General features: G+C 39.4%; 1 protein-coding gene across 1 annotated transcript in view; it reads left to right on the forward strand.

The window, feature by feature from the left end:
• Positions 1-10,675, forward strand: part of DERA (deoxyribose-phosphate aldolase) — a 115,610-nt gene extending 104,935 nt beyond the window's left edge. The window contains exons 7-9 of the mRNA XM_044227039.1: positions 5,146-5,258; positions 9,503-9,652; positions 9,970-10,675. Of these exons, the coding sequence (XP_044082974.1) occupies positions 5,146-5,258; positions 9,503-9,652; positions 9,970-10,026 (320 nt within the window). The 3' untranslated portion in view covers positions 10,027-10,675. The remainder of the gene's footprint in view (positions 1-5,145; positions 5,259-9,502; positions 9,653-9,969) is intronic.
• The last annotated feature ends 3,396 nt before the right edge of the window (positions 10,676-14,071 follow it).

Below are 14,071 nucleotides of genomic sequence, written 5' to 3' on the forward strand. Positions count from 1 at the left end.
CCACGTCCTAATCCCCCCTCCCCCGCAAACCTGTGACTGTTACCTCATTTGGGGAAAAGGGTCTTTGCAGTTGTGATTAAATGAAGGCTCTTTGAGATGAAGTGATTATTCCAGATTATCCAAGTGGGACCTAAATGCCATCCCAAACGTTATTATCAGAGAGAGGCAGAGAAAGAGACAGTTTCTGCCCAGAAGAGAAGGCGATGTAAAGATGGAGGCAGAGGTCTGAGTGATGCATCTAAGGAACGCTGGCAACTCTAAGAGGCTGGGCGACTTAGGGAACAGATTTCTCCCTCGAGCCTCCACAAGATGTGCATCCCTGCTGACAACTTGATTTGGACTTCTGCCCTACAGAACTGTGAGAAAATAAATTGCTGTTGCTTTAAGATACCAAGTTTATTACAATTTGTTACAACCACCCCAAGAAATTAATACAGGAGGAACCATATAAAACTGTCTTTGTTCACAGAGCAAAAAATCCACCCCCCAGAACAACAGGCTCTTGAAAACTACTGAGTGAGTTTACCAAGGTTGCATGATACAATATTAATATAGAAAGTCTCTTGCCTTTCCATCTACTAGCAGTGTAAACCATGGGAATTTGAAATTCAGAACTATTATCATTCATAATAGCAATCCATAAATTCATTATTTGGGTATGAGCCAACAAAAATATGTGTGTAATCTATATGTCCACCAAATAGATTGGATAAAATCCGAAAACTGATAACACCAATTGCTAGTGAAGATATAGAGCATCAGGAACTCTCATTCCTTCTGTTGGGAATGCAGAATCTTTGGAAGATAATTTGGCAGTTTCTTTCAAAGCAAAATATGGTCTTACCATATATTCTAGCATTTGTCCCTCTCAGTATGTGCCCAACTGATTTGAAAATTTATGTCCACACAAAATCCTGCCTATGAATGTTTGTACCATCTTTATTCATAATTGCCCCAAACTGAAGCAACCAAGATATCCTTTAATAGGTGAATAGTTAAACAAATTAGGGTACATCCAGATAATGGAATATTATTTATCAATAAAAAGAAATGAACTGTCAAGGCATGAAAAGACATGAGTATTAAACCTTATATGCATATTGCTAAGTGAAAAGACAGCCTAAAAGGCTGTATGATTCCTACACATGACATTCTGGAAAAGGGAAAATGGTTGCCATAGTAAAGTGATCAGTGGTTGTTGGCATGGTGGGGGAAGACACAGATGTGGCACATGGGGGATTTTTAGCATGGGGAGAATGTTCTGTGCAAGCCTGTAATGATGCATATGTGACACTATACATTTGTCGAACTACTAGAACCTCCATGAAGACTGAACTTTAATGTATGCAAATAAAAAATCATTTACATGATCAGGGGATTCCAAGATAGAATGTGGACTGGGAACAAAGAATCTTTAACTGTATTACAAATATACGAAACGGCATCCCTGAAGGAGGTAGAAAGAAAGGTGCTGACCTGAATAACATTATAAATGAGGGTCGGCTGGGTGCCTGGGTGTCTCAGTCGGTTAAGCGTGTGCCTTCGGCTGAGGTCATGATCCCAGGGTCTGGGGATTGATCCCCGAGTCAGGCTCCCTGCTCAGTGGGGAGTCTGCTTCTCCCTCTCCTCTGCTCCTCACCTTGCTCTTACTCCTTCTCTCTCTCTCTCAAAAAAAAAAAAAAAATCTGTAAGCGAGTGTGGGCTGTAAAGCTAAAGATACAGGAAAATGCACATGAGCATTGTATAGGTGTTGATAAAGTTGTTTCCCATGGTGTAGGTAACAGTTCTGAGATCACTATGTGTGGAGACTGAATGTGAACAATGAAATGCGTGACACATGTCGATGCTTGGTTTCTCACTGTTGAAGTGGAAGTTTACAGGTAAAGAAGGGGGAGAGGGCTGGAATGATCCATGCGGTAATGGGTTAGAGTTGGAGTCAACAGTATTATGTGTGTTTAGTTTAATACAAATATAGATTGCTAAATGTGGAATTATTAAAAGATGTGTTTGTATAAATGGATTATTGTACATATGTAGATTTCCTTGCTAGGCAGCAGAGAGAGCTGGAAACAAGACCCCACTGTAGCAGTGAGTACACCTAGCACCAAGATTTTGGGTTCTAATACCATCCTCTAAGAAGAGAAACTAGAGCTCCTTAGAGAAATGGCTTATTCTAGGACTAGAGCAGAAAGCATAAAAGATAAACCTGGAGCATTTGGCAATACCAAAGGAAGTGCTTTAAAAAACAAAAATTCTACGTGATAGAGGTGTGTCAAAGGGATATAGGAAGGAACTGAAAGAGCCGCCAGTGGTCAAAGCTAGAACCATTTGAGCAATGAAATAAAGTAATATCGGATTATAAAGCCAAGTATAAAATAAATATCTCTGAGTCTGTACTGATATAAATAATTGTAAATAAGCAAATGAGAGGAGACTAATCTCCCATGTACAAAAAGCCCACATAATTTATTCCCCCTAAAGGTGGTAAATTATAATTCCTCATTCCGTAAGTGTGGGATACACATGAGGGCTTCTTCCCAAGGCAGACAGTATGGAAAGTAGGGGAAAGAGAGTGACTTTGCAATAGAGAAACCCAGAAAACACGACCTCCCAGGTGCATACAGTCAACATCACTAGTGGTAGATCATGTTGATGGAAGGTACACTTGATATGATATGGTGAGAATGGCACTTTCCCTCTATGGTCTTCCTCCCCAGAAACCCAAAACCCCAGTTTAATCATAAGAGAAATGTTAGACAAGTCCCAACTGAGGGAGCTTTTATAAAATACTTGACCGGTACTCCTCAAACTGTCAAGGTCATAAAAATAAGGCAAGTCCAAGAAACTGAGACAACTAAGAGGAACCCATGGCAGTATTATAAATGTACATATCAGAATATTCTGGATGCGATTGGCTTCTAAGTAAAACTAAAGAAATCTAAATAAAGTATGGATTTGGGTTAATAGTAATATATCTGTCTTGGCTCATTAATTGTAACAAATGTAGAAATATTGTTAATAATAGGGGAAACTGGGTGTAGGGCATGTGGAAACTGTACTAGTTTGATGTTTCTCTAGCTTTACATCTGTTCTAAAATTTATAGTTTATTTAAAAATAAGTAAAATAATATATTCTTCTGAGCCACCTGTCCAGTTTTGTTACCTGAACTGGAATGAAACTCAAAACTGCCTTCCCTTTCTCATTAGTCAGTTAAGGATGGGAAATATTATAGTTTGCTTTTTCTTGGTAGCTGTGGCCATCCATCTATCAACCAACTTGATCCATCCATCCATCCATCCATCCAGAACTCATGTATTGAGCCTTGAAGGTATGTCATGCTCTGGGGATTCAGAGTTCCTAGAAAGATAACTGGTTCCTAGAAAGAACCTGCCCTCAAATGTTCTTAAAATACAGTAAGAAAGGGGGACAAACACATGATGTGCAGGCTGTTGTTAATATACCTGGGCTCTTGTTGCTCTCATGATAGGGGTTCTGCTTTGCTCCTCCCAAATATGTTAAGAGAGTCTCATCCCTTACCCTAACTCTGGACTCTTTCAAAGGAGTTGGCTCTTTTGGTTAACTTTAAATTGTGTGTTTTTTTAAGTGACCGTACCTTTTTCTTGGGCCTCCGAATGTAGCCTTGGTCTTGTAATAATCTTCTCTTCTAAGATGCGTGGAAGAATTTAGATGATAGCTGGTGTAGTACCCAGAAGCGTTCTAATGATTCAGAAGACAGTGTCACACCTTAGGAAAGCACATCTTGGTCTCTTGGTGAATTCTTTGGGGATGTTCCCCTCCCTCTTAAGATCTGTTTGGAGGCTTTGCTCTCATCCCCTTGATTGTCTTATTTCTGGTGCTGTGGGGATCAGGCCTTGCTTCTGTGGTCTCATTCATTCACTCATTCATCAATCAGTTTAGCGCATGCCTACTTCAGGGCTTTTGTACTTGGCATTTCCCTGTTTATGGTTCTTTTCATAGATGCCTTTCATTCAGTCTGTATTTGAATTTCAGTCTTGAGAGATGCCTTTTTGGTAACTGTTTAACTATAGCTACCTTTCCCCAACTCCATCACTCTCTAACTCATTGCATTGCTTTTTTTCATAACACTTCTCTCTGCCTGACATTTATTATATATTTACTCATTGTCTTTCTCTTCTAGAAAATCAGCTTACAAGGGTGGGAGCTTTATTAGTTTGTTTAGTGCTCTCTTCTCAGTATCAACAACAGTCTAGGACTGTTTGGCTACCTGACTTTGTCACCCTAGGTAAGTTTCTTGGAGACACTATAGCCTGTTGATTCAGCTGTGTTACTTTGGTTAGAATTCTACCTCCCTCACTTAACTGTTACCCCAAGCAGGTTATTTAACCTCTCTGTATCTCCATTTCATCTTTTAAAATGGGGATATTAGTACTTACCTTATACACTTGTTGTGAGGAGTGGCTGAGTTATTACTTGTTAAGCACCTAGAACAGAGTATAGCACACGGTCATCATCATTTCTTTGTCTCCTTGTGCTATTCTGTTAAACTACATCAACAGGTTTAGGACACATGTGAGAAACAAGAGGCAGAAAGTTGTTTAAGGTGTTTATAGGTTATGAAATAGCATGACATCTTTCTTGAAACTCCTAATCTCATTGGAAGACAGTGCTTTCCTTAAGGAACGGCGCAGTACAAATCATTCTTCTGGTGTTGTCACAGCTGGACTCTTACTTCCCATCAAGCACAAGACAATGAGGGGAAAATGCGTGAGCACTGCAGTTTTACAGTAAAGTGTCGTGATATATGATATTAAGCACATAGCATAACGTCGTTCTATTCATCTCAGTTATGCATTAAATAAACCACCTTGATTTTCATTGATGATGTGGAAATGTGGAGGCAGGGGCCCCAAGAATCTGTGAGAACCCAATTGGTACTTAATTTCATTCATTTTCTAGTAATTGGAGTGGAGGACGGGAAGTATGGGCAGAATTATTTCAAAGAGAGATTTTGTTTTTCCTTTTTCAAATAACTAACAAAAAATAAAGTTGTGCTCCTCAGGAAAAAAAATTTACTAGCTCATTTCTTTCAGTGACTAAAAAGTGTAAAAATAAGTTTTTAATTAACATGGAGGTTTTTTTTTTCTTTTTCCCTTTTGTTTTAGGATCAGATTTTATTAAGACCTCTACTGGAAAAGAAACAGTAAATGCCACTTTCCCAGTAGCTATAGTAATGCTACGGGCCATTAGAGATTTCTTCTGGAAAACTGGAAACAAGGTATATTATTGCCAGCAAATCTTTCTTTAGAGTAAAGAGAATGTTATTTATAATACTAGTTACAGCCACAAAAACTGTCTTTATATGCAGAAGGTGTGAATGAGTTACCTTTATGAAGATAAATGTTTAATTTACCTTTCATTACAAAAGAACACATTCATGGAGAAAAATGTGCGATTAACAGAAAGTGAGTGTGAGTGTGGGAGTAAGTATGTGTGATCAAGATGTAAACTCACTTTATGTGCTTTTATTAACTGAAGACAATTTTATCACTGACAAGAGATTCCTAAATGGGTTCTTTAACGAACTAATTCTGCTACAACACAGAGGCTTTCTGGTAAGGCGTTGGCCAGCGAAAACAGGTTAATGCAGAAATTAAACTTCCTTGAGGAATGGAAAGAATTGCAGAGTAACATTTATTGAATGATAAGCTGTGGTGGTGATATGAAAAGTATGCAATATAATGGGAAATAATCTTTTCCTGTCATTATTGAAGGACACACATAAATTGGTTTTTCTGTTGGGAAACCCCCGGTCCAGAAAAACTTATTACTTTTAATAATATGAGGTGAAGAGAAAATTCTCGAGGAGATGAACTTATTAAACAAAATAATGAAATGCTGTGAAACAGCAGGGAAAAGGTAGCTAGACGTTATATAGCTCTTGAATTAAATATCCATTTTTGCGTTTTATGGCAGTTGGATGTGCTCTTTGGAAGACTGTTAAGCTGAGGAGGGTATGTGCTAGCTTTTGTCAGCTTTTCGGAAAATAATACATATTTTTTGAAACATATGAAGTTAAAAAGAAAAATGCGTATGAGGTTTTTTTTTAAAATGAGTTTGGATTTTCTTTTTCACTTCCAGTTGCTTATTTAGCTGCAAATTATCTCAAAGGATTTTTTTTTTTTTTTAACATCACTGGTGAGAAAGGTAGTTTGGTTTTCTTTTGTTTTTGTTTTTGTTTTGTTTAATGAGACTGCCCCTCCTCAGAAGGCATCTTTTAAAACCAATCTCTGGATTTCTGCCAAATGGAAACCCGAAAAAGACCTCTAATCCTTTGCCACCTAGATGTGATGACTTCATATGTGACTGTTTCTTCGGTTCATTTTGGAACTGGAGACCGTTTTTAGAATGTACTGGGTTTGAGAGGACGCGAACCCCTTCCAGAATCTTCTCCTTCAGAAAAAGTTCCTGTCTTAAAAAAAGCACAAATAGGAAAATTAGCTACTGTGACCTTACATATGACAGTTGACTCCATTTGAGTAACCTCTTCTTTCGGTTTTGCCTTTCTGCACTGACCCAGTTAAAAAAATACTTAGCTGTTACAAAAGAGACTCTATCTTGGGTCCCCTCCGCTGAGACCACCACCCTTCGTTTAGACCGCTGGTTCCTATTTTCTGCCAAAGTACAATGAAATAAATGTGAAGCTTTTTATGTTTGTAGATGCCTGGGCCCCTCATCCCTTGCACTTCCAGAGGAGAAGTAATCCTCAGGCATCTATATGTTTCGGAAGCTCTGTAGTCAGGGTTAAAACTCACCATTGGAGACACCGTCCTGCTGTGTTCTCAACAAACATGTTCCGAGTAGTTAACTGTGTGCCATGTTCCCCTCTGTTAACAAGGATGCAAAATGAGCAAGGCCCTTCCCAAGAGAGCTCATGACAACAAGCGAAGAATTTCAATAAAAGTTTTAAGTGCTCCATGTTCTAGGCCAGAGTGTAGTAAGAAGGGACTCTTTGCTGCCTCACAGTGCTTGTTTTTAATTGTATGGGCCTCTTCCTCAGGTAATAAACAAAGCTCGTCCCAGTTTTATTGGGAAACAGACAGATGCAAGTCAAATCCCATTCATTGGAGTCACGTTTGATTTCACACAGTGAGGACCTGTGTATGTATCTGCAAATCAGGAGCATCCTCTCAGGTTGTTGACAAGTTGCCTGGGCAGCCCTCACACTGTAAACTTTCTACATCATTGATTTAAGGGGTGTTTTAAAATCTGATGGGCCGTCTTCCAGACCATGATTAGTGTCACTCTGAGCAGCAGAGGTTTAATATTTCATAACTGATTTCATTGCAGATTTATGTTTTCCATATTCTCTCCCTTAAAAAAAAAAAAAAAAGGATAAACTTATGCTAGAACCTCTCTTTAGAAATGTTGCCAAACAGACTTGCTGACACAACTGAACTGTATGGAAAAATCTATATGCAGCACAGCCTAATTGACAGAAATGCGCTTATGATTAACATGTATGCTAATACCAGCTAATTGATTTTGGGGGCCTATTCACAGTAGTCTTATCCTATGTATCTCCCGTACTCACCCCATGTCCCTGCAGTCTTTCAGAGCCTCCTGAGCTCCTGGGTAATAGGCAGGTAGGGTTAGGATCAGTGGATGGCTGCTGCTTAGCTGTGTGGCAATGGGTGATTGAGGCAGGGAGACCAAACAAGAGACTGACCGATGTTAGTGAGAACCAATGAGGGTCTGAACTAAACCAGCAGAAGTGAGAGGATGAAGGAAGCGTGTGGGGGGTGGGGCGACCTACAGAAGTTAAGGTGGGAAGATTGGGAGGACTTGACCGTTGATTGATCGTGTGTGGTGTAGTGGGGAAAATGGCGGCGTCCAGGTTAACCCTGAGTTTTCAAGCATGTATGGGACCATTTGTTTATTGTCTCTCTTGTTTAGCATTCTTTTAGCCATTAACCCCCTGTTGGGGCTACCTATTGAATCAATGGCTCTCAGGGTTCAAACGCCTAAGTTTTAGTTTTTGGGCTGTGCTATGTTTTCTCGATTGTTCCTGTCTGTAGATTCTCTCCTCTACTGGATTCAAGTTCTTGAGACAAGTAAATCCAGAGAAGCAGGTTTTACTGTTTATAGAACACATTTATCCATTTCTAATGGACTCAGGGACATCATTTGTAAACATCAGATATTGGCTGAGTCGTGCTGTTTTATGTTCACCTTCAAAGACCACTGAACTGTGAAGAGCTCCTACACTGTCTTTTTCTACTGTGCTTTTTCGACTGCTCTGGCTGCTTCATAGAACTCTTTCCACTTACGACTTAGAAAAAAGTCCTTACACTAAAGTTGGTGAAAATAACTGTCAACTCTCCTTCCTGATTGCTGCCAGTTTGGTTCCTGTGGTCTCCCTGATTCTCTTCTCTTATTTTCAGTACATGAGTGTGCCTTTTGCATCTCAGGATGAAGGGCTGAGAGGTGACTAGACAGGCTTACTTGTAGAAATGTAGGATGAATGGGCTTTTGTGATCTCTGTTTTCCTTATTTATTGACACCTCTCTTGTTTATCCCCAGTTTATAGCTATAGTCTAGATGGTTGAAGTTTATGACTTTCCAATAAGTGCAATGTTAATGAGGGTTATTAACGCTCATTAGTGTCTCCTTAGAAGCAGTGACATTCTTTCCATTAATCTTGGAAAAGTCATTTTGTAGTGTGAATGGGCATGAGTCCGTGATCTAAGCTCTTGTGCTGGGTGAAGTGAAGTAGACTTTAAAAAAAGGGAGAGTTGGGGTGCCTCGGTGACTCACTTATTAAGCGTCTGCCTTTGGCTCAGGTCATGATCCCAGGGTCCTGGGATCGAGCCCCTCATTAGGTTCCCTGCTCCGTGGGAAACCTGCTTCTCCCTCTCCCACTCCCCCTGCTTGTGTTCCCCCTCTTGCTGTGTGTCTCTCTCTCTGTCAAATAAATAAAATCTTTGAAAAGAGAGAGAGGGAATTGAGATCCTGTAGTAATGCAGTACCATTTTTTTGTTGTTAAGGATTTTATTCAGTTTTGATAAGGAGTAAAAGCAAGAGTGTGCATGAACAGGGGGAGGAACAGAGGGAGAGACTCTCCTGCAGACCCTATGCAGAGTGTGGAGCCTGACGAGGGTATAGATCCTGGACCCTGAGATCCTGACCTGAGCCGAAACCAAGAGTCGGAAGCTCAACCAACTAAGCCACCCAGGTGCACCCATGCAGTACCTTTTTTTTTTTTTTTTAAATATTTTATTTATTTAGTTGACAGAGATCACAAGTAGGCAGAGAGGCAGGCAGAGAGAGAAAGAGGAAGAAGCAGGCTCCCTCCTGAGCAGAGAACCCGAAGTGGGGCTCGATCCCAGGACCCTGAGATCATGACCTGATCCAAAAGCAGAGGCTTTAACCCACTGAGCCACCCAAGTGCCCCTGCAGTACCATTTTTTAAAGCTTTCCAGTGATAATAAACCTTGTTCTCTTTCCCACCTTCCCTTGTAGGTAGGCTTTAAACCAGCAGGAGGCATCCGCAATGCCAAGGATTCCCTTGCTTGGCTCTCTCTGGTGAAGGAAGAGCTGGGCGATGAATGGCTGACGCCAGAACTCTTTCGAATAGGCGCCAGTACGCTGCTTTCGGACATTGAGAGACAGGTGTGTAGTAATCCATTGTCCTTGTGACAGATCGACAAGTGTGTTTTTGAGAAAGAAATGAAAAATTCCCTGTCGGGCTATGAGAACTAGAGAAACCAACTCATCTGATTTACCTCATTGCACCCAAACTTCTGCTTTCGTCCAAGCAAACTTCCACCTGAAGCGGGTTGAATGGAGAATCTGCTGAAATGCAAAATAATATGGGGCTTTATAATGAAACTTGAATTATAATTATTATTATTTAATAGTATACTTATTAATTGATATATATGATGCATGATAATTATTAATTAGCCAAACTCTGATTTTCCTCACAGATTTACCATCACGTGACTGGAAGATATGCGGCCTATCATGATCTTCTGATGTCTTAAATCAGTGACCAGTTACAGGAGAATTCTTTATAGCAATGTTTAAAATGTGTTTTTCTATGTAATTGCGAAAATTGTTTGATTAAAATGTGAGGGATTGGATAGGTAACTGACTTTTTTTCCCTTAAAACTTTCACTGAATTTAATTCAAAGAATGAAAGAAAAAAACAGCAATTAATCCGTACATGATATTCTTTTCAGGGAACACTGAAGTAATCCTAATTACTTGAAGATCTATATTGTTAATTTTGTGAAGATTTTTTCTTAAAAATTTGGAGTGAAATATTAATGATAGCTTTGACAACATTAAATTCTAAGGAGAAAAAAAATGTTAAACTGGCCAAGAAACGTGCCTTAGTGAAAGAAAACACGGCATCCTGAGCTGCTGGCCATACTCTAATGACTTCAGGAGTCACTGACTTGGCACTAATTTCCTGCCAAGAAAATCCGTCTTTTGATTTTTGCAACAGATACACTTTTTTATTAATTGTTTTGCTAATGAAACCTCTGTCATCATTTCATGATAGTATGGCTATTGCATTTTTTAAAATAAAAAATCTCTAGTTTATTTTTTTGAAAAAAAAAAAGAACACTGAATTGTAACAATACCTACTAAAAAATGAATCCATTAAACAGAGATTTTAGTAATGTCTTTCTGAATCTAATAGAGCCTGTATATTTATATCAAAAGGCACTTCAGTAACACTATTAATGAATACAACAATATCCTGAAACTTTTAAGATTTTCTGGCATAATGAATAGGGGCAAAAATAGCCAACAGTAATATGGCACTTAATACGTGCTAAGCTCTTTGCATAGATCAATGTATTTAATCCTTATTTAATCCTTGTGACAATGCTAATGTTATCGCCCTTTTATACAGACAAGGGACTGAGGCACAGAGAGTTGAAGCAACTGGTCAAAGATCACAGAGCTCACAGTCGGCAGAGTTAAGAATCAAGCCCAGGCTGACTGGCTCCTGAGTGTGTACAGTCACCCGAGGGGGGAACCACTGTTCCTCAGCACACACAGGCTCATCATCAGAGCTCACTATCCGCTCTGAGGAAGTGTCATCTGCTTTGTGGGCTACTTGTTCCTTGACTTCCTGTCCCTCCCAGTTTTCCCTGTCTGCCATTTTTGCTTGCTAGCCCCTCTCCTGCATGATAGAACTCACGTTTTCTTAAGGGGATTTTTGTGGATTGAGTCTCCAGCTACTTCTAAGCAGGAGACCGCAGCCTGGGCGTCCATTTTGGTTTCACCTTCTGATTGTGGGATGGTAGCCAGCCTCTCCCTCATTCTAGCCCTATGACCTTGGTCCAGTCAGTTCACATCTCTGGACCTCAGCTGCTTCATCTGTAGAAGAGAGGGGTTGGGCAGGTACTATCAAAGTCCTTTCAGACCTAAAATTATATTACCCTAAGGATGATTACAACAAATTCTAGAAAATGTTTTATGGCTATAAAGAGAAAACACTTGTGTAGCAATCTAAATTAGAATTTGCCTCTCGGGAATCAATTAGGCAAGTCCCCAAAGCTCCTCTCCAACTGTAAAGGAAATGACTAAAATAAGAAAGGAGAAGAAACCCTGCTTTCCCCCATTCCCTCGGCAGAAAGCTGACTCTTGACTTACACCTTCGGATACGGTCAGTAGCTCCGAATGCCACATCCACCCTCATAACATGGCAGCCCAGGTGCCCATAGCACAATGGCCAGTCACCTTTAGAGAAGAAACTTTGCAGAAAAATAATTACATTCTATCACCTTTGCAGCTATTCCAGTTTCACAAGGGTTTCTGTTTTCCTCCCATTAAACCCAGCTGGTCATTTTAGTTGATCAAGTGAATAGGCATCATTATCTTCAATTCTGATTTATATGAGGCATCCACTGAAATTGACCCCTGCGGACAATTATAGATTCACATAGGAAATTAAGACTGTGAGTCCCTCCAACCTATTAGAGGCTGATGAGCATGGCCTGATCTGAAGGTATGTAATCTTATATTTTGGGGGACAATTTATCCAAGGACTCTCAGGTTCTTCATCAGGAATGTCTGCCCCTTACCTGACTCTTGAAATCAAATGTAACACAGATGACTCTAATAGGAAGACCCTAGTAAATGTTGATTGCTATGAAAACATAAGAGGAAGAGGTCATTTTCGAGGTGACTGTGATTTACTACCAGCCAATCTGTGTACTTCAGAACATAAGCAGCAAATGCTTAGGCCATCAGAAAATGAGGGCCGTGTCCTGTGTTTAAAGCCAAGTCAATAAAGCAGCCCCTGAACCAGTGTCCCAATTGCTCATTAAAGCATCTGAGGCCTTCAAGTTACTTTTTAAACAACAAATCATATAATTTGGAGGTTTAAAGAGACTTTAGAGAATATGTATTTCTAACTATCACTATTATTCTTTATGAAAGAAAAGAGTCCAAATGGGGAGGTCATGTACATAAGACCATGTAGACACTCAGAACTGAGACCAGAACTTGCGTCCATATTTTGGCTGTGAAATAGTTTACAAAACATAGCCAGGGCTCTGGAATTGGAAGTTTCTTTCTTGTTCATACACTCTATTGCATCTAACATGAAAATTGTCAGTGTGTGAAATTCAGACTTTGAAAAGACCCACTTTTGCCTCTTAAGAAGGCTTCGGGGGGCACCTGGGTGGCTTAGTGAGTTAAGTGTCTGACTCTTGATTTTGGCTCAGGTCTCGGTCTCAGGGTCGTGGAATCAAGCCCTGTGTTGGGCTCTACACTCAGCACAGAGTCTGTCCCTCTCCCTCTGTCCACCCCTGCCCCCAGCTCATGCTCTCTCTCTCTCTTTCTAAATAAATAAATAAATAAATAAATAAATAAATAAATAAATACAAAGTCTTCTAAGCGGTGTTTTAGAGACCAAACATGTAAATCTAACCCAGATGATACCCAGATGATGGTGTGGTTAATTCCATCCATTAGACTTTGCAAATTTGGGGTGACCTCAGAAACTGAAATATTTTTTAAAAAGAGAAAGTTGAATGTGGCTTTATTGTGTTTGTTATTTTTTTTTTAAGGACAAAAATGAGAAGGGGCTTGTTTGGATTCTGGTTTGTCTACAAATGTAGAAAAAATGACTAGTGCAATCACAAAACAATTTCATAATTACAGTATCTTTGCCTCATTTTAGTTTATTTCAGTGCTAACAGGAAATTTAGGCAAATTAGTTTGCATGAAAAATAGCTTCTAAGGAGACCTGTATAAAAGCAGGAACTGTTAGAAATCCTATCTGGAAGTCTCATCCTCTGTGCCCAGAGTCTCTCTCTTGGCAGAGCAGAACAGTTTGCTAGGCCATACATAGATATCTTATATAAACCACGTCTAGAGAAATCAAATTAGTTTTTGGGGGGGAAAAAACAACTTAAACTTCTAGTATAGAGAGAAACCAATATTAATTTTTCTTCTACTGACCTGATAATTTTTTGGTGCAACATAAATAGGGCCAGAGTGGAGACAAAAGAAAGAATTTGAATAGACCATACTTTCAAAGGAAATGAAGCATTATGGCCATTTTGGCACTGAGAAGAAGGTATGAGGTGAAATCAATTTCTACATTTGTTTTCCTGATTGTGCTCAAGAGTCTGGCTTCCCAAAGGAAAATATGTATTTTATAACCACCACCAAATGATCCTTTCCAGAAATGACCACAGGTAACATCTGGCCAATATATAATACATGTAGTAAAAATAATCATTTTTAATTAACTAAAACCTGCCCAGGAGAGAGAGTCAGAGGAATATCCATCTGGTCAATTCTTACTTAATAGGGCAAATGAGGATCAGAATGTTTAATGCAATATATGTGAAACACTTAGTGACCTTACAATGAACTAAAACTTTTTTTTTTTTTTTTAACGAAGAGCAAGGATGAAAGGGAAGAATCAGAATATCTTGAAATGACAGATCTAAAATTTGATTTTTTTTTTTCAGAAGTACATGTTGTACTTTAAAACAGATGGAATATAAGAGACCCAGGTTTGGGGGCATTATTTTCTATGGTCCAATGACAGAAAGC

This window comes from Neovison vison, chromosome 12 (genome assembly GCF_020171115.1).
Source record: "Neovison vison isolate M4711 chromosome 12, ASM_NN_V1, whole genome shotgun sequence".
NCBI classification, from domain to species: domain Eukaryota; kingdom Metazoa; phylum Chordata; class Mammalia; order Carnivora; family Mustelidae; genus Neogale; species Neogale vison.